A 20,847-nucleotide genomic window follows, 5' to 3' on the forward strand; every position below is an offset into this window, starting at 1 on the left:
GCCCTTGCCTCCTTGCAGCGCCGCTTCCGGTCGCGCAGGCCGCCCGTGTGACGTCGGAGGGCGGTCCGTTCGCCGGGCGGTCGCCGCGCGATGACGTGTGCGCCCTGCGCCGGCGCCGCTGCCCTTCGCTGCCGATGAGGCGCTGCGCGTGGCCGCTGCTGCGGCTCCCGGCGCGCGCCGGGCTCGCCCTCCGCCATGGAGGGGCCGCCGCCAACCGGCTGCGCCCCGCGGCCTCCGCAGCCGCCTCCTCCGCGGCCGGCGGGGACGGCGGCTCCCGGGCCCCCGACACCTCGCTCTTCGTGCCCGTGCCGCTGAAGCCCGTCGGCGACGCGGCCGAGGAGGACGTGGGCGCCGAGCTCACGCGGCCCCTCGACAAGGGTGAGTGCGGGCGGCCGTGAGGCGGCGGGAGGGGCTGCGCGGCCTTGCCCGCCCTCCTCCCGCCACGGCCGGGCTGCCGCTGCCGCGCTGCGCCCGCCTGAGCCTCCCCCGCGGGGCCGCCGCTCCGTTCGGGCTGTGTGCTGAGGTTTTCTCTCTTGAGAAAAGGGGGTCTCACCTTGGGGCTCGCCTGAGCGGCGTGGCTGCTCCTGCCCGCGAACGTGGACGTGGGGTAAACGCTGTCTGGTGAGGTAACGCGACCCACAGTGAGGTTTTTACCGAGGCTCACCAGCCGTGCTCTGTGTGGAGGAAAAATCTGTTGGCGTCATTCCTCCGCTCCCCGTCTTGGCACAGTCAGGATAAAGGTGCTGGGACTGGGGGCAGGGCCCACAGATAAACTGAGATCTTGTCGTATTCCGAAACTGGAACAGTGTCTGAACGTAGTAGTCATGCTTTTCTGAAATATTAGCGTTACAGACAGAAGAGCATCGCCTGCGCATGAATGTGCCTAGATCAAAGTCAGGCAAAGCGTTCGGTGTTTATAGTTATTGGCCACCACTGTTAGAAACTGAAGTTTAACTCGTAGTTAGAACAGTGCAGGTCTGTTTGCGTATTTTTGGGTTTGCACATCTTAAAGTATGAGCAAGTAAATGTTAAGTGTAGGTTTCTGTGTATCAACTGGGAAAGCTGTGTCAAGAACTATCTGCTTTAGTGCCTTTGGTGTTATGGGAGCTGCTGGGTATGTCAGAAGCAGAGTAGGAGTTTGTACTTCAGTCTTGAAGTAAAAGAACATCTTTCTCAATGTTTTATGTTACTCTTTTATCTATCTTCTAGGTGTATATCCTGTCACTCTACTTGACGCGTTATTTTTTGACATCTAAGTGGAAACAGAGGAGAAATTATTTTGTTGATTTTTAGATGCACTAGACTTCTGCTCTTTGATATCTTTACCTGTAATTGTATCTTAAGAACCATGGAGTTGTAACTGCTTTTTCAGTGTTTCCTTTTCTTTAATTATAAACCGTACATCCTGTTCATTCTTCGCCCATGTTCAGTCTTCTGCTCAGGAAAGGTCTTATTTTATCTAACTGTGCCAGCACGCTATCCTTAAAGACTGGAGAAATTAGAAACTAGTTATTGATCGTTTTGATGTTGGGTGACCCCAAAGTGTTGAGGCTGTAAATGTGTACTGGTGGCATATTATTTGTATTAACTCCAGCTATAGGAAGCATGGGAAAATGATGTTAATTTGTTCAGAGCCCTTGAGAAAAGAATACCTGGCCCTCACAGCTAAAAAACCTAGCTAGGAGGAAAAATCCTGAACAGCTGTAATGCGACAAAATCTGTGTTGTTTTCAGACTTGTCTTTGAGTGTTGGCTTATATCAGTAGTGCATTCATCAAGTGTGAATAAATATGAATTGTGGCATTGTAATTGAATATTACTTGTTGTCTCGTGTATTAGATAAGCGGTTCTGTTGGATTTTTTTCAGAGGTACAACTAAAATGCTCTGGGGAAAATAAGTGTAGATTTTCTTTGGTCTCTGCTAACTTGTTGAGAACAGATTGGCTCAAATTATTTATGTCCCCACAGGTGAAAATTAAATACTTCAAACTGCCTGAAGTTCTTTCATGTGAGACTTGCAAGGAATAGTAGCCAGGTGACCAGCATGATGCTCGTCTGGCTTGTTAGCCTGTAGTGCTGTCAGTAATACTGTATTTCGAAACCCATCGGTAATCTTAAAAAGGAAACTGAATGAGACTTTCCTTAGTAAATATCATGCATTCTTTTTTATTAAATAAATAGTCTTCCTCTGCTTTTCCCTCTCAGATTCCGACCACACAGAGTATTATGCATCTGTTTTTTTAGTATGTTGAACAAAGATACTTTGTCAGATTCTGCTGTCAATATGCAATTGATTCAAGTGGATTCAATAAAGAAAAATTTATAGGCTTTCTGGTTACATCTTGGGAAGAAACTTTGTTGTTACTTACGGTGCACACAATTCCCCTGTGAAACATCTTTTTGGCTTGTTACTTGCTGAAGTGAGACAGTGATCACAGTTTTTGTGCTAGTCAAACACTGTCAGTATAACAGAAGCCTTTTCAGAAGCTTACTTTTGCAAAGCCGATTTTGCAAAACCTTTATAACAAATCTGCCTCTTAATGGCCCATAGTGGAATTCATTCATGGCTGCACCTGTTTTCTATGACATCATAGGAAGTGGATCATTATGAGTAGTGACATATGCTTTCAATTTTGTTGTATCGAGTAGATTACAGTTAGGAGCTTGTGAGCTTTTCTTATGAAGATTATGGCAGAATGTCTTTTTGTAGCCTTTCATTGCTTTTACATTAGTAATGTTTCTGATATATTTGTGTGGTGATGTTTTCTTCGTTTGGAAAGGCCCAAATGCACAGTGTTATGGGAAACATTAGAATATGAAATTGCTGTCTGATGGAAAGATTTAAAATCTAGGTAGGTGTTTGCTAAACCCCTTGTATGATTGCCTTATTGAACAAGCTCATTGTTGAGTGACTAGGTAACACATGAACACATAACAGTGAAGTATCTAAGGAGCAGTTACATAGGGAAAAAAAAAAAAGAAAAAAGAAACGATGATGTTAAACACAGGAGGGTGAAAGGGAACAAGAGGTCTGCTCATGCATGTAGCATCTAAAGAAAGGAGTATAAAGAGCAGTGAGAGAATATAAGGGTGTTGTAAATGCACATGATTTGCTATCAGTACAGAGTGACAAAGATTAAAACCTGGCTTCGTGATCTTCAGTACCGAGCCTGTTGCCAGGTCAGTGGGCAGCCCAAGTTAGGTTTGGTTTGAGTGTGGACCTTCTGGTATCGAGACAATCCATTATTCATTTTTAAATAACTGTAAACAATGTTCTACTGTATAGATCAGCACTTTGTGCCGTGTGTGTTCACAGGATCCTTGCTATGGTTCTTGATTTGTAGCCATAATGCTCAGTCGTCATATTGAATCTGATGTCAGTTCTGTGACTTCAATTGTCAGACCATGGGGCTGTGCTTACTGGTGAGAAACGTAAACTAAGAAAGATGAGATATTGTCAGCAATTCATGCTTCAGAAACAGGAGGTGCCTGAACAAATGGATTAGATGCACAAGGTCATTTGGACTGGACAATAGAAGTCTAATAGTTCTGGAGGAATTTTAAAGTAAAGCAGTTCAGCTGCCCCAGTGGTAGATACGGGCTTACCGAAATGGAATGTTGTCGTCTCACATGCAGGAAAATGAAAAGTCTCCCTGCAAATAGGGCTGAAACATCTAAATGAATCCAATACATTGGAGGCTAACTGCATGATTTCTGAACTTAGCCACAAAGTCAGGCTGTCTTTTTACACAGGACCTTAAAAAATGCTGCTGAAAAGTCAAAGTAATTGAGGTGTAAGAGCTAAAATACTCTTCCAGAGTGAGGAAATGTTGAAGAGAGGGAAATATTAAAACAGGAGCAAGTGGTAAAATGGGGAATGATAGAGGCAGGACACAGATGATCTGATTATATACCCTGATTGCTAGCTGTTGCTAGAAATTGTACTACGTGCAGTTAGATTAAGCTAATGTGGGCCTGGCTAGTTGGACCACAATGCCAGCTTTGTTTTGCTTTGATTTACCTTATTGTTAAGTACTTGTGCTTAGGATTGTGACCTTGGATGTTGACGGCTGCGATGGTCCCAATGTCATGTTGCCGTGCGTAGTGACAAATGTTCTGGCATTGACCTTTTCATCTTGTAGTAAGGCCAGTAGGTTGTGAATTTAGCCACATGGCTGATGATGTGTTAACTGTTATAACTTCTTATGGAAGCTCTGAGGATAATTTAGCCCTGTGCTTTCTTTTGCTGCAGTGTTTTCCAATCTGTCTTTGATTTCCGGGCCCTTAATCATTTTCTGATGAGAATATGGATGCCTGTGTAGTAGATGTAAGCCTGCTGACAATCTTGCTTTAGTTACCTTCAGGAACATTTCAAACTGTAAGTTAATCTGTTAATATATCCCATGCACGGTTGCAGTAGTCTGGGATGTAGCCACTGCTCTCGTGCTTCTGGCTTTGCCTGCAGTTGAACTTTGCCGTGTTCTTGTCACCTGATGATTTTTGCTAGGCAAAGCGGGCTGTCTCTGTTCTAGGGTATAGTTTTTTAGAAAGAGGCAATTTTTTCCATAGTTTAAGGTTGATCTCAAGGGAACCTTTCCATGTCATGGAAGAGACTTGAAGGAGTTATGGAGTTAGTTGCAGAGAGCAGAGTTTGGAAGTCTTGTGGTCAGTGACTTGTGCTGGCAAACCAGGGGTGTGCTGCATTATGTATCGGTCCTAGAATTTTATAATGTAGAGTTTGTAGACTTGAATTTTAAGAATAACATACATTTATGAATAGGTGATCATGATATTTGCTAGATTTTTCTGAATTTCTGATCTGCTAGAGATGGAGAGGGAACACGATTTTGCCGTTGTGATTTAACTAACATTCAGTGAACTGAATTCAGAGTATACATTAGTAAATACAGTTTTGTTGAAACTCTGACCCTGCCTTTTAGGGGAGGGAGAGGGTTTATTAATAACTTTATCATAAGAGAAACACCCCAAAACCTTAATTAGTTTGTTCCATAACACGTTGGCTGCAGGCTCCCACCTTTAGGCTTTTCTGTCAAGCACCAGGGTGAGTGTGTCTCAAATTCTGATCTCATCTTCCTGGCAGTTCTTACTCTGCTGCGATTTAAGACTGTCCTTTTCTACACTAGGTTCAGTCATTGATTGTGTTTAATTTAGGGGGAAATCATTTGAGTCTGTTCAGCACAGCAAATATTCCCTGTTTCCAGTGTAAGGAGACTATAAGCTGTGATCTTTGGGTCAGGATAATGTGATTTAATTTTGAGCAAACTAAAAAATCTGTTACTCTTTTTCTACAGGTGAAGTTCTAAAAAACTTAAATAAGTTCTACAAAAGAAAAGAAATCCAAAGACTAGGAGCAGAAAATGGATTAGATGGTAAGAGTATGTTGTAAGATTTTTTTTTTTTTAGTGTTAAATCTGTTTTTATTCAGATATGGTATTAAGTAGATCTGATCTTTTATGGGTCTCACAACACCTCTTGTTTAGGTTGTCTTTGTAACTCTGTTCAAATAACTTTTTATATTTCCTTGTAATCTCTCATATTAAGGTATAAGTTTTTAATGGACTACTTTGGTGTTTTGTTGGCTGTTTACAGATATGGTTTTGTGATCCCAGTCACATTCATTTTGTTCTTTTTTTTTTTTTCCCAGCTCGCCTGTTTCACCAAGCGTTTATAAGCTTTAGGAAGTATATCATGGAATCCAGTTCTGTGAGTGCCGATTTGCATATTATTCTCAATGATATATGCTGTGGTGCAGGCAAGTATCTGGAGTGCTTGTAAAATCAAATATGCTTTTTTTTTTTTTTCCTTTCTTTTGATCTGTATGCTTGCCTACTTACCTGTGGACCCCCCTACTGTTGTAAAAGAGGTTAAAAATCACTGCTTCCCCATCGGAAACATTTGTGCCTGTCCTATGGAGTGTCTGTCCTTGAATCTTCTGAAGTGGAAACAAAAGAGATGGAGGTCTTACCAAGAAGCAACCTGTTGCTTTATAGCATCTCTTCCTTGCTGAAATGAAAACAGTACTGTTCCATTTATTCCTCTTAAAAATTCAGTAGTCACTAGGGGGCACTTTGAGAGCTTTCTGCTGGCCGGGTGGCTTTATGTCCTCTATGACTGTCCTGTTTCCATGTGGCACTCACAGGAGTGGCGTTTTCTTACATACTGCATTGTGTGTTGTAATTCCTAAGAGGTGATGCCAACTGGTAACAGCAGAAACAGCGTTCTCCACAGTCTGAGCTGCAGAACTTTGGAATAGTATGTGTGTTCTCAATGATGGTAATTTAAAGGTTACAATGGCCATTAGTTTTGTCATAAAATGCAAATGTGTAGATTTTAAATGTTTACCGTCCTAGGAAATTTGAAGTGTCGTTTTATATTAGTTATGCATAAAATCTTCTGCATGATTTCCTCACGTCCACTCCTTGTTATATATGAGCATTGTTTATGTATGCCTTAAAACTCACATATATGGGAGTGTAAAGGGTTGTTGTTTGTGGCAGTTCTGAAGTTTTTTTTAGTTGAATTTTGCTTGTCCAAAGATGATAATTGAAAATACTACAGTTTTAAGTTCTTTAAATTCTTCACAATAATTTGATTCATTGGATACTAATTCTCAATTAAAAACCAACAAAAAACCCCACAAACAAACAAAACCTGTATTTGGCGTGTTTGGTTTTTTTTCTTTTCTTTTGTGTGTGTGTATTTGATAGTAACAGTTTTTTAGATCCAGATAGTTCTTTGAAATTCTGTGAGAGTTGGACAATTGGAGTGTGATCTGAAATGAGACCTCTAAGGCCACATGTCTATTCTGCAAACATCCAGAAGTGTGAACTTGGGTGTCCCTTCTAAGTTGATTTGTCTATTTTTGCCTTCTCACCCTGTGATTGGAGACTCACAATTTTGAACCAGCATCCCAAGTCTTAGTAGCTTAGGGAAGCTACAAACTGCTCTCTTTTTTTCCTGTTTACTCATAAAAGCATTTTAGAAGCTTTTATATTTTATTTCAAGCCAGCACGTGAATTTAGGAAGAAAAGGCTAATATCTTCTTGGGACAGAAAAGCTATTTCTCATCCAGCTTTTCCAGAGCTTTTCATTTTATTTAGAAGTTCTCTAGACATGTAGACTAGCCAGAGTGAATATACGGAAATGAGATTTTTTTTTTCATGCTATTGTATTTGCATCCCATTGCTTAATGCGTCCATCTACTACTCATGTTTGCCTTTCTGCCAATGAGATAATTATTGAACTTCGTTGAGAGCAAGAAATTGAAAAAATTACACAAGTGTGTGGTGGAAGTAGATTTTTTTTTTTTAAGTTTATTAAGAAAATGCACACCTTGAGACAGGCAGGCAAACTTTCTTAAATGGGTTTGTCTTCTAGGTCACGTGGATGATCTCTTTCCATTTTTCCTGAGGCATGCAAAGCAGATCTTTCCGATGCTGGACTGTATGGATGATCTGCGCAAGATCAGTGATTTGAGATTGCCACCCAACTGGTCAGTATGTTTAAGTGGTTGCAGTGTTTTCTTAGTGTCATAGAATTTCATAGTCTGTGGACTTAAGCATTATGATGTATAATTGCACTGTATTTTCAGTTCCATTTCTGTTTTACAATAATTTGTGTCAGGAATAGGACAGACTTTTAAGTAGGGCCTGTAGCAACAGGACGAGTGGTAATGGTTTTAAACTAAAAGAGAGTAGATTCAGACTAGATATAAGGAAGAAGTTTTTTACGACAAGAGTGGTGATACCCTGGCCCAGGTTGCCCAGAGAGGTGGTGGATGCCCCATCCCTGGAGACATCCCAGGCCAGGCTGGTCAGGGCTCTGAGCAACCTGAGCTGGTGAAGATGTCCCTGCGCATGGCAGGGGTGGCACTGGGTGACCTTTGGAGGTCCCTTCCAGCCAAAACCATTCTATGATTCTGTGTTACAAGATATATTGCGATCAATTAAAAGGAAAATAAGATTATATGAAAGTCTCTGAGTTGGTACTGCCATTCTGGAATGCTGTCTTCTGGCTGTATCTGTTCGGGAGGTAGCATGCCAGAACATTAAAATGTTAATATACCAAAGGAGAGAGACTACAGTAATGAGAATTATTTTGAACACAATGAATTCCACTCTAAATCTTTGAAAGTAATGTATGATTTAGAAGATGAATGTGTAAGACATGTTAACCTCTTTATACTGTCTCTATTTAAGAACTTAATCTCTCTGCTTTCAACACACATTAAAAGGTCTATTAATACCTAAATGTCTAAGATAATTTGCAGTTTCCCTTGAATCAGTATCCAGAACACCAGATAAATGTTCAACAGATCTGTTTTTTTGTGTATGTTTTAGGTATCCAGATGCCAGGGCTATTCAGAGAAAAATAATATTCCATGCCGGTCCTACAAACAGTGGAAAAACTCACCATGCTATCCAGAGATTTTTGTCAGCAAAATCTGGAATATACTGTGGTCCACTAAAACTTCTGGCTCATGAGATCTTCCAAAAGAGTAATGATGCTGTCAGTATGTTATTTTACTTACCTGTATCCTTAGTACTGGAACAGTCTCATGAATGCATGTTTGTAAAGTATTGTAGTTGCCTAAGGTAGTCCGTGAAGCTGTGGGCTTGAACAGGCGTCTTTCCACTGGTGTGAGCTCATGTGAATACCAGTTGTGTGTTTCTGCTTTAGGTGTGCGGAATGGAACATCGTTTCGCCAAATGGGGCATCATTTTCCCCAAAGCAGGTGCTGTGCAATCATCCCTGTAATCTGCCATGATTTTGCTGTGGTAATTTTCCCTCCTTGGGTTTAGCCAGGTTGTACCAGTGTTGAAATTGCGGCTGCTTTTGCCCATGACCTTTATTTTAGCTTGTATGCAAGAAATTACCCTTGCTTAACTCCCCTCAACCTAGTGCTTCAATGTTTAAATATACTTCACTCAACTATCTACTGAAAAGTTCTTCAGCTTCAGGTGTGTTGAGTTGAAGAGCAATGCCCGATGTCAGGTCCCTATAGGAAGCTTTCATTAGTACTTTTTTTTAATGCTTCCAGCATCTTTTTGAAGGCTCTTCACCAGCATGTTTCCAGCTGCAGAGAACCACAATTACAATAAAACCACATTACAATAACACATCACATGTTAATGCAGCATAGTGTGTATGTACAGTAGTGTTTGCCAAATTATCTTGTGATTTCTCTTTTTTTGATAGGTCTATGATTTAGAATTTGTAATTCCTATTATTGGTTTATCAAAGCAATACATAAGAAAGATTGGCTTGTCCTAGGAGATATCCATAATGTTTTTACTGTCTAGTGAATGTGGATACCATGTAGTGATGTTCTTATTTAGAGGAATTACTGCACGTTCTTCCCACGGGTCGTGGGTCATACCGAGCGCTTGAGGCTCCAACAGGGCTCCCCGCGTGGCTCTCCAGGTGGCTGTGGGTATGGAAGGAGCAACCCCTGCCTGCGATTCAACGAGTGTAGAGCCCCTGCTGTCTCTCACAGCTCATCCTCCTGAACGCTTGCTGTGAGTGTGAGGCAGCAGGTGAGACACCCAGCAGGGCAATCATCAAATGAACTGGAAGAGTTTGGAGCTTGTGAGGCTACTTCACTTGTTTCAGGAGCTCCTTGTGCTGCAGCTCTTCTGACAGTTCTTTTGTTGCAGATGTGATGGCTCTGAAATGCTCAGAGGACGATGTAAGCACCTGCAGGAGTTGGGGAGGGCATCTAATTACAGAAACCTCTTCATTACACCCTGCAGTCTGATAGGACATAAATACAGGGCACAAGTCTTAAAAGGCTGAGTAGTTATTTTCTGGATAGTTTCCATTATATTGTCTTTAGAAGTTACTTTAAGAAACTTACTTTTTCCCCTTTGGAAAGTGGATTCTTTGTGTTAAAGACACTTAACATGAGTTTTCTGAATTCCTGTAGAATGTGCCATGTGACCTGGTGACAGGAGAAGAGCGTGTGTATGCCAATGAAGATGCCAGACCTGCTCCCCATATTGCCTGTACCATTGAAATGTGCAGCACTAATACGCCTTGTATGTATACGTAGTGGTTTCCATCGTATCTGTGGTATCTTTATGTGTTTTATTGTTTAGACTCTGAAGTAGCTGAGCTATTCCTTTTCAGTCTTAAATGAAAAATTTCTGAACTATGGTAGAGCAGTTAATAAAATCTGGATCATCTCAGAATAGCTTTTTGGCGGTAGATGATTAACTTGCTTTGAACAACCTTTTCTGGAAAGCCTGTGAGTTCCTTCCTGTGTTGTATTGTTGTTTTAGATGCTCTTCCCTGGTGCATCATATTTTTCTTTTTTGTTTTAAGATGAAGTTGCTGTGATTGATGAAATTCAGATGATCAGAGATCCCGCTAGAGGGTGGGCTTGGACAAGAGCCCTCCTAGGTAAGCTTGTTAGTGTTGACAAGGAACTAGTTTAATATCACTATAAATGGCACATTAAATTCAAGCTTAGCAGTCAGCATATTCATAGGTGATTACAATATGTGATGCAAAATACAAGCAAGAATTGTTTCTTCATATGTCTTCTCACAGCAAGTTAGAGAGATACTCTGCCTCAAAGGATTTGTCTGTATGGCAGCAAGTTACCTGTCATGTTTTACTTAATGAATGTTATTTAAAAAATTTATTCTCTAAGTTGTATAGATGCCTTTTTTTAGTTTTGCTTCTTTGGATAATACAGTCTTTGTGCTGTTACATCGTACTGTCCTTTTACATTGACTGTTTTCTAGAAGTGGGAGGATTTTTCCAATTAAAACAACACAATTTTTCAGAGAGTTCATTGTGAAGAGGTACTGTTAAATGTTTGGTAACATGGCGAACATTAAATATTTTATAGTGTTAATTTCAGATGGCTCGTTTATACAGCTGCATTGATCTGTTATTACAAGAATGCTTTTTTTGATAATTTTTGAATTTTTCAAGGAGAATTTTAAAAATTCATTTTTACTCAGATTTTGAACAGAAGTTTGGAATCTGATTCCCCCACCTGCCCTTTCTTTCGCTGCTTTTGGTACTAAATTTAACAGGATGATTTGTTACACTTCCCTTGCCTCTTGCTTTTTTCCTTTTTTCTATTCTGGTTGTGTTAGAGATGTATTAATAACTTTAGAAGGTCATGCAGAAAACAAAGCTCAGTTCTGCTGTGGTTTGAGAGTTGGTAGGACATTAGTAGTAAATAATACATACTCAAAGCTTTGCTCCATTTGTTCAGTGGTTGAGCATACCTCTTGTTTCAGCTGAAATGATACAACAAGGTATTAGCTGCTCTGATTGTCATACTCATGGATTTCCAAGCATCACTTGCTGATATGAGATCAAGAGCAGCTCTAAGGAAGCATTGTATTGTGGGAGAGGCTGTAGGTACTGATCTGGGATGTTGAAGGAGGTGAAATACAGTCCTCGCTGATGTCTTTAGCAAACAAAATGTGATTTTTTTTTTTTTAGGTAACTGAATGTCAGCTAAAGCTGCTGTTGTCTTTCATTAGGCAACTTTTTGTACTTTATTTCATTTCATCTTGTTCAGGACTCTGTGCGGAAGAAATCCATGTTTGTGGAGAACCTGCTGCTATTGACTTGGTGACAGAGCTCATGTACACTACAGGGGAAGAAGTCGAAGTAAGCTTTTTAATTCCAGAAACTATGGACGGAACATCAGATTCTCCCTGGTGGAAACAGGCAAACATTTAGGGTCTTTTGGGGATACCACTGACTAAAGTTATTCTGATAGGACTTCCTGGTAAAATGTTTCTTAATTCATGTAAACCAAAGGAGATGTTGCAAAGTTTCTGGTTTTTGTTTTGTTTTGGTTTGGTTTTTTTAGTAGTGATATTGTTTTGCTGACTTCCCCTTGGGGAATGGTACAGCCGCTTAGGAGCTTTCTTTACAGTTCTGTTCTTCCTGGAGGGCACAGTGCCCTCAGGTTTGCTCAGATTGCTGCATCTGTTGGTAGTTATTCTCCATATGATGGGGAAAGGAATTAAAAGAGCTAACACCTGCAGAAGAAAGATCTCCATAACCCAACCTTACTGTCATAATTTTTATTTAGCCTAAAATTTGGTCCTAAGAAAGTCCGACCTGCATGATTTCCCAGTGAATTAGCTGTAGCTTTACATATCCGTGTGTGGTGGGACAGGATTCAGGTGACCAAGTGAAAACAGTCTCTCATTTCTTCATAGAAAGGCTATTGCTACATAGCCTGCATGCTTATTTTCTTGAATCTAGTTTATGTGTAAAAGTGTATAGTTCTGTGTCTTGAAAAGGCTGTATGATAATTCCTTTCATTCTAGGTCCGAAACTACAAGAGACTCACTCGTCTTACTGTGCTGGATTATGCCTTAGAATCGTTAGATAACCTCCGTCCTGGGGATTGCGTTGTCTGTTTCAGTAAGAATGACATTTATTCTGTCAGTCGACAGATTGAAGCCAGAGGATTAGAATGTGCTGTCATATATGGCAGTCTGCCACCAGGTAAAGTGGTCTTCCTTATATTTTTAAGGGATTGTTCTGCTTCTTTCTGCTTTCTTAGAAAAACTTCTAAAATGAAGCAGTACAAGTTTTCCTGGTTTTGCATTCTATATAATTAGAGAAAGTAATCAACTTTCACTGACTGGTGTTTTAATCTTGGGATTAGACCTTTTTTATGTACTTAATATTGATCTCCAGACAGATGTAATTAAATGAGGTCTATCCACAGCTCTGGGAATGATTTAAATCTTTTCTGCTCCCCCTTCTCCCAACAGCAGCCAAATACCGAACAAATACCAGCTTCTTCTGTTTTTTATTTTTTAGCCTACTATAGAGGCATCTGGCTTAGTGATATTAATACGTTGTTTTGTAAAAAGAGTTTGCTATGTGAAGTGTTTTTGTCATTCTGTTGTAGGAACAAAACTTGAACAGGCAAAGAAATTCAATGATCCTAATGATCCATGCAAAATTTTAGTTGCTACAGATGCAATTGGAATGGGACTCAATTTGTAAGTACTTTAAAGCAGGTTATGGTATGTTTTTTTGGTTTTTTTTTTTGCAGGTGTGATACCTACATTATTTCCTCACTTTTTTTCTCCCCAGTTTGACTAATTTGGCCAGATATCTGCTATGTCTAGATAACACAGTACCTACATTTTAATTCTGATGTAGTGATAATTTGATTGTGTAGAACTAAGCTTTAATTTTAAAACTGATTCTAAAAATTAAATGGCTCTCTTGACCTAATTCTGTGTGATAGCGGGCCACTACTAAGATCCTTTTGATTCACTGGAGTCAGATGTGCTGGGTTGTCAGTGTATCAGTCTCTTGCATTTCTGAAACGTAGAGCAAGTTCAGTCCAGTTTCAGATGTATTTTGTTGCCGAAGGTGGTGCAGTCACATTGCTGTAAACTAATGAGGCAGATGATGATGAAAGGATTGGGCTGCTCTTTGAACACGATTGATGTGTGTAGGGATGACGATTCTCCTGCAACTAACCAGTAGTCTTATACTGCCACTTTGAATATGTCCATAAGTGATATCTGTGGTCTCCTAATTTATAGAGGGGGAAAAAACCTCAAAAAAAAAAAAAGCTTTAATTCTTCTGGAGTAGGTTGAATGTTGGAAATAATTTGTAAAAAAGGATTCCTCTTTGTTTTTGTTCAAATATTTCAGGTGTATAAAAAGAATAATTTTTAACTCTATAGTGAAGCCAACTGTCAATGAGAAGGGAGAAAAGGAAATAGACTCCATTACAACCTCTCAGGCTCTGCAAATCGCAGGCAGAGCTGGGCGTTACGGCTCGTCCTTCAAACAAGGAGAAGTCACTACGATGCATCGTGACGACCTTGCACAGCTGAAGGAAATTTTGAGTGAGCCTGTGCCCCCTGTGAAGGTGAGAGACTCAGTTCCCAGTTTGTACAGATGTGCTCTGGAGCTGTGTTACTGTGTTCTGATCCCAAATTATTTTTCCTTGCGTCTGTTTACAAGTTAGTAATAAAAATGTATTGGGTGATACCGGAGTGACTTTGAATATATGTCCCGTTTGGAGGCTTGCAATATTTCATTTATGTTGAAGATGATCTCTTAAGAATTAAAAGCTCGAACACAAACCTCCTGAAGTTCCATGTAAGTGTGCTAAATATGCTGGACTCTGTAGGGTGCTTTGATTTCTTGCATTTTGTCTTTCTAGATTTTGTTTCTGATGCACTAACTTAAGAACAATATTGAGAATTAATGGAATTTTTTTCTTTATTTTCCCTTTAGGCAGCTGGCCTACATCCTACTCCTGAGCAGATAGAAATGTTTGCTTATCATCTCCCTGATGCTACGCTATCCAATCTAATTGTAAGAACAATCAAAATATTAGCTTCTGCTTTAAAAATTCAGCATTGCTTGTAGTCACTGCTTTTGTATGAACATACATTTTGGGAATCTAACAGACAGCCTTGTGTGTATCTTTTATCAGTTGGATTATTCTATCTACCACAGCAGTGACTGCAAATACATTTAGAATGCTTAACTTTTCTGTGTTATAATAAACTTGAAAGCTGTTGAAGTGTGTAAATATGTTTACATGTGTTAAAGAATCTTTCCTGTATTATAAATGTACACTTTTCTGTCTGAGGCTGAAAATATGAGAGATTGGAATTTTGCTAAATTTATGTGAAAATTCCCAGGAAACTGGGCTGGTCATGTCAGATTTCTGTACATCTGAGAACTACCTGATTTTTTTTCTTGGCTCTGTGGACTGTATGGTAAAACAGTGACTCATCATTAGATGGATAGTAGAATTTTTGGAAGTGCCTAAACCTTTTAAAGTAGAAATTAAGCTTCCAATGCTGTATTTACTATGAATAATAGTATTGCAGGTTTTAGTACACTGAAACATTCTTAGAAGCTTTCACGGATTTAAATGCATATTATTGTTCTCTGCTAGTGTGCTGTTATGTAGCAAAGTCTATGATTTCTAGCCTCGAGGTAAAAGATTATACTTGGGGACCTCCTGGAAGACTTAGGCTGGTGGGGTAACAGCACATCTTTAAAATTTTACTATTGAGAATTTCTGGGCTAGCATAGAAGTATTAAGATTAAAAAAAAAAAAGAAACAAACCAAGCCCAAACATTTTATTATAGATCTCTTAAGTGTTCAGTCACATATTTAGTTAAGAAGCTCAGTGTTTCTTTAAAGATCTTTTAAAAAAACCTTTCAAAGGTTTATGCTAGAGAAATAATTTTGGGGACCAATAAAAATTCCCCCTGCAATGTGCAGTGGCATCTCCCATTTCTCCAAACCTTGGATACGTTTCAGGTATTCTTTGAACTCCTCTATTGCAATACCATATTTATCTTGTGATTTCTTTCTTCCTAAAATAGATCTGTTCCTGACACTGGGCTAAAAATACCTCGATTATTGAATTTTATGCTGTAAAGTTAGCTTTTTGGGTGATGCTAAGTGACAAACCTGGAACAAGTCCTAAATATAGTAGTAACTAATTCCTGTGATGGTGTTCTTTGTAACTAAAATGTGCATTTCTAGGATGCTTTATTAGTTGCTTAGGAGACTAATTGAAAATGCTTAATTAAAGCATAGTATGTTATGTCTTCTCCTCTGATCCTGTGTTAGAGTATTTAATGAAAATCCTGTTAAAAGAGTAGGGGGAACTCCCCTGCCCCCTTTTTTATTATTGTGGTCAAATCTGATATTTTAAACTGTTCTTTCAGTATAACTAGCCTTTGAAACGCTAAATCGTTTTTTGGTTTGGTAGTACAAAGTTTAACAACCCTTTCCTGTAGTAACGTCCTGTTCTTTTGGTTATGTTTTCATAGGATATTTTTGTGAGTCTCTCGCAAGTCGATGGGCTTTATTTTGTCTGCAATATTGATGACTTTAAATTTCTAGCAGATATGATTCAGCACATTCCACTAAATTTGCGATCACGATATGTCTTCTGCACTGCACCCTTGAACAGAAAAGAGCCTTTTGTGTGTACCACATTGTTGAAGGTCAGTTCTTTTTTTCCTACAAAAAAGTGTGGTATTTATATTGGAGCGAGCGGCTCTTCATGCATCGAGACTGTTTCTAGCTGCTGTATTTGTTGTGGGTTTTGTCATTAGATCATTTGAGAGCATTCTTAAAGTGTTCACAAGCTGTAGTATAAAATAGCTGGAGAGAGATATATGTATTTTTTTAAATTGCATTCTTCACCATTTTTATTGGTCAAAGCTTTTAACTTCTGAGAACTGATTCTCATTTCGTGATGTAAATTAAAATTAGGATAGCTTTTCTGCTATTTGCCTCTGAGAATCCCATTGCTTGCCTTGCATATGATCTTTGAACTGGGAGAGATAAGAATTGTTATGTAGTCACTTGAGCACTGTTAAGCTTTGCACTACGCTGTGTCTGAAAGTAGTCCTTAAAAAGCCAAGATACTGCTGCATCAAAGTGTTAAATTGTCAACAAAATAAAAGAACATGGGTTTAAGTGTGGTTGCTGATGTTATAATACAGTTACATAGAATTAAAACCCCTCAAAATACAGTGCTGTTATTGCTTTCAGAACTACATCCTTTCACTTTTCAGGCCTGGATGAACTGTTTTCTACTGTGCTCCCGGAGTGATTATTTTGAGGAATTTGTAGTCAGCTGATTTCAGTTTTTCAGGATTAATAATTTTGTTTGGGACTGTTACTTTGTTAGACAGTATCGCCTTTGTCCCCTTTTAGAGACTGCATTAAACATTTTTAATAAAATAGTGTAAAAAATGAAACTGATGTTGTGCCCTCGCGTCACAGATATTAGACTTGTGCTTTTCAAAAATAGCTGATAACGTTCTTTAAAAATTGAGTAATTGATTTAAAGGGGTGGCAAAAAGTGCCATTTTAAGAAAATGCTGAGCATTCAAATCCCAAGTACTGACGGTGCAGAGGGGCATAACGTGATGTTGGGGGGAGGTAGACTCTTGTGAATGCACGTGTGAAATTAAACCCAGTTCCTTTGCAAAAAAAATCCCTTCTAGTATCAGCCAGTTAGGAAGCAGTTATTCCAAGTCGTCAATGCTCCTGAAAATTTTAGATTTAAATCTTATTTGGCTTGTTTATCTGTTCGTAACATTGCCGAGATGTCTGGGTTTGAGAGGGGCTGATTTCTAGCGCAGATTAATCTGTTTGGGTTGTGAATAGCGTGTTTCCCAAGTGAGGGAACACATTTAACATTTTCTCAACCCTGGGGATTCTGAAACAAGGTAATTAACAGAATGGGAGCAGGAGAAGAAAAAAAGACACAGTCCATCTGTTCTGCTAGATGAAATTGTATGCCTTCTGTGTTTTCTGGATAGCTCTATACTTTTGTTGCTTAACTCTGTGCATGGCCCATGGACAAATTGTCTTAATGAGGCCCAGGAAAGGAGAGGTATCTCCTGTGTTGGGTAATTAAGTAAAAGAATGTGTGGCATTTGGGCTGTGTAAAACAAAGCAGATATTTTTCTGGAGTATTCTATGTATACAGACTCAAGGGAATTGAACTCATTTGGGATTTTTTCTTTCCTGACTAACTGCGGTCTTCCCTGAATCTGTTCGTTTTTCAGTTTGCAAGACAGTTCAGTAGAAATGAGCCTCTGACGTTTGACTGGCTCTGTCGGCACACCAAATGGCCATTAGCTGCTCCAAAGAACATCAAAGAACTCGTGCACCTTGAAGCTGTTCATGATGTTTTTGACCTCTATCTGTGGTTAAGGTATTTTCTTTGTGCTTGAAAGTTATTTTGATTTCTTCCTAATATTTATGACTTGCTGTGCTAGAAGAGGAGTGCCTTCAAGCCCGTGTATATGTGGTGCAGCATGGGCTCCTTTGGCACTTCAGAGGATCTTGACAGATGCGAGTGTAGCCGTGTTGTGAGAGCAAGTTACGGGTTCTGCAGAGAACAGTTTGTGACTTACAGAAAGTTAGAAACAAAGTGGTCCTGCATTGGAGCAGCTGAAATGCCACTTGAAATACAGTGGCCTTCCCAGGCAACGTGTAATGATTTTTTTTTTCTTTACATAGTAAGTATTCAATTTTTGTCCCAGTTAGTAGTCCTCAACCTTCAGTGAAAAGGTTTAATTGTGTGTTGTTTTGCCTCTCTTCAGTTACCGCTTCATGGATATGTTCCCTGACGCTGCCCGTGTGAGGGATATTCAGAAAAAACTAGATGACATTATACAAGTTGGTGTCTCCAACATCACAAAGCTGATCCGAGCTTCACAAGCTGGAGCTGCTCCTGGCACAGCGGAAGTTATGTCAGAAGACTTTCCTCTTTCGAGGACTGTGAGGGATACCAGGGCAGTTTCAGACCGTCACGGTGCAAAATCCACAGAGGCACTCTCTGTTGCAGCGGAGGGTCTGGGAGAACGAAGAGGAAGGAACTTGAAAGCCTATCGGTCTGCTACAAAGCAGGACGATCTGAAAAGCCATGGACGTGGATCTCTTGCCGACAGATTGCTGCGTGAAGGACTTCTAACGCAAGAAATGCTGAGACAGCTGGAGAGCGAGTGGCAGGATCAGCACAGGAATGGTAGATACGGCCTTAGTTCAAAAAGAGATGATAGCTCAAAGGAAACGCGGAAAAAGAAAAAATAGTACCATGTCCTAATTCTGTTCAGTTTTTATTCATAAAATAAAATACTATTTTAATAACTTCTTTGGCATTTCATGTTTACACTGCTGCAGCTCGTAGTGTTTTTCCTTCTGTGACCAGTTACGTGAAGCACTCGGAGAAATGGACTCTTCAAAGCTCAGAGGCCATAGGTTTGCTTTTACCAGTCAGCTGTACACTTTTTCAATCATGGCGTTCAGCGTGTGTGATCTCCTGCTATGTGAAAATATGAACTTGATGTCTTCTTGCCAGATATGCTCACATTGTCAATAAATGTCAGATATTTCACTAGTGATGAATTAGCTACTCATTCCACCCCTTCCCAAAGGGCAGAGTTTAACAGATAATGAACAAGTCATGAACAACCTGGCAGGAAATTGGGTCAGAATGATGATAAGAGTCATGTGCCTCTAACCTTTGTGTCCTGTGAAAATGTGGAAGGAGGTGAAAAGCATTTGTGTTAATGCATTGGGGAATTATGAAATTCTGGCGACAGGAATTTCTGAGTAAATTCCAGTTCAGTCATCTGAGGGGTAATTACTGAAACAAGGTGGAATCTGTCCTTGCTCTTTAAATCGTATTCTTTCTTATAGAAAAATCTCATCATGCTGATTCAGGCAAAGTTGGGGCAGGAATTTAAAAAAAAAAAGTTGGATTATGATTTTTGGGGTGAAGGAGATGTTAGAGGCAAAGGTTTAATTTATTTACTTTTGGAAAATTCAGATATCTGTTTCTCCTTGACTTTTCTAATTCAGTTTTATATAAAATTATTTTGTTGCACTGCATAAATGCTTTTTGCTTGACATGCCGGTTTGTTTGTGGTATCTGAATTTGAGAGGGGACACAAAATATTTTACTTAAGCTCACCTAACAGCTTACAGTTTAAGTAACAGCTTGTGGGTTGATAGTTGTGCCAGTAGCATTTCTACATACCTATTTTATTGTGGTTAGCATAAACTGGAAAAATTAGGTACTTACCACCTGGAGGAAGGTTTAATTTGTTGGAACTAAGTTGTCAGGAAAAGGACTTTTGTTGCTGGGACTGCCTGAGGAGAATAATGCTGCAGCAATCGTATTTGTGGTGTTGGCTATATACAGATCTGCAGGTCCTGCTGGTGGTAATGCTGGATTCTTGTAAGAAAGAGGTTGCATTTCGGTGTATCAAATACCTGACTTTCTAAAACCATCAACCAGGTATCTCCACAGGTTGAAAGTTTGCTCTGTATCCTCTTTGCTTCCTCTTAGTATCAATCCTTTAAGCTGCTGTTCGCAAACAAGTTCCCAGAAGTTTGAACAAAGTTTTTAACAGCTATTTTCAGTATATTGCATGTACTCTTTCCCCATTATTTACTAGAAAGCAAGCAGTGTGTAAACGTTTCTAGTGCACGTGATCTCCTGCCGATGTCAGTGCCAGACTGGTGGGGAGGGAAGGTTTATAGGTTCTTCCCCTGCAAAGCCTCATCTTTCTTTCCTCCCCCAAGAAAAATCACATGTATGTGTGGCAATGGCCATGGGAATGTCTTGAATGTCCACTGTGTGTGGGGCTGGGTTGCAGGAGACCCATGTTGCTACTGTATTTTGCTTCTGGTCTGTTTTGATAAATGTATCCTTTAATTGTATGCTAAGCTGCTTACTAGTGTATATTTTTGAGCAAGGAAAGAGTTGCTGGGACTTCGAGGTGTGAGCCAGCCTTGTGTTTGAGCAGCAAGCTTTGCAATAAGGAAGGTAAATGACTATAAGCATTCTTTTTTTGTATTTTGCTGAGATTAGCACTTGGCTTAACTCATTGCTTGTTTCCATAGTGACTCCATAGTAACTATTTTAAGAGCTCTGAAGTTTATTCAGGCATTTCCAGGCTGACTTTTTATGAAAGTTTTCTTTTCTTCTGAGCTAATGGTGTGGCTGTCATTGACTCCCGTTAGAATGGCTGCCAAACTGGTGTCATGTGGTACAATCTGGGCTGGTGTGGTGCAAAGGTATGATAGCTGCACATTTTTAATATGCCCTGTGCCAGCAAGCCCCGGGGGAGAACTGAGTGGCCTCTCGCTCTTCTTTGTGGGACTGTGCCAAAACTTTTCAAGCTACATCAACAACATTGTTCACTTGAGCTGGGAACCACATTTGCAAAACTGTGTATTTTGAGTGTTCAGGTTTCCAGATTAATTTCAGGCATTCGAGTTACAGATTTCTGGAAGTTTATTGATTTCGCAATT

The 20,847-nt window shown here is 39.8% G+C and overlaps 1 protein-coding gene across 1 annotated transcript; it reads left to right on the top strand.

Annotated features, from left to right (window-relative positions):
* The first annotated feature begins 119 nt into the window (after positions 1-119).
* Positions 120-18,927, top strand: SUPV3L1 (Suv3 like RNA helicase). The gene is made up of 15 exons (XM_065638820.1): positions 120-378; positions 5,312-5,389; positions 5,665-5,772; positions 7,398-7,512; positions 8,360-8,528; positions 9,946-10,057; positions 10,344-10,421; positions 11,563-11,654; positions 12,326-12,506; positions 12,919-13,012; positions 13,680-13,899; positions 14,271-14,351; positions 15,834-16,010; positions 17,589-17,737; positions 18,129-18,927. The coding sequence occupies exons 1-15, from the start codon at positions 135-137 to the stop codon at positions 18,616-18,618; spliced, it is 2,388 nt and encodes a 795-aa protein (XP_065494892.1). The 5' UTR covers positions 120-134; the 3' UTR covers positions 18,619-18,927.
* The last annotated feature ends 1,920 nt before the right edge of the window (positions 18,928-20,847 follow it).

This window comes from Caloenas nicobarica, chromosome 7 (assembly GCF_036013445.1).
Source record: "Caloenas nicobarica isolate bCalNic1 chromosome 7, bCalNic1.hap1, whole genome shotgun sequence".
Lineage (NCBI taxonomy): Eukaryota > Metazoa > Chordata > Aves > Columbiformes > Columbidae > Caloenas > Caloenas nicobarica.

Coding starts and splice junctions, on each gene's coding strand:
- SUPV3L1 (XM_065638820.1), top strand. CDS start 135: ATGAGGCGCTGCGCGTGGCCGCTGCTGCGGCTCCCGGCGCGCGCCGGG. Junction 10,058..10,343: donor GTGCAGCACTAATACGCCTT/GTATGTATACGT, acceptor TTTTGTTTTAAG/ATGAAGTTGCTGTGATTGAT. Junction 13,900..14,270: donor AGCCTGTGCCCCCTGTGAAG/GTGAGAGACTCA, acceptor TTTTCCCTTTAG/GCAGCTGGCCTACATCCTAC.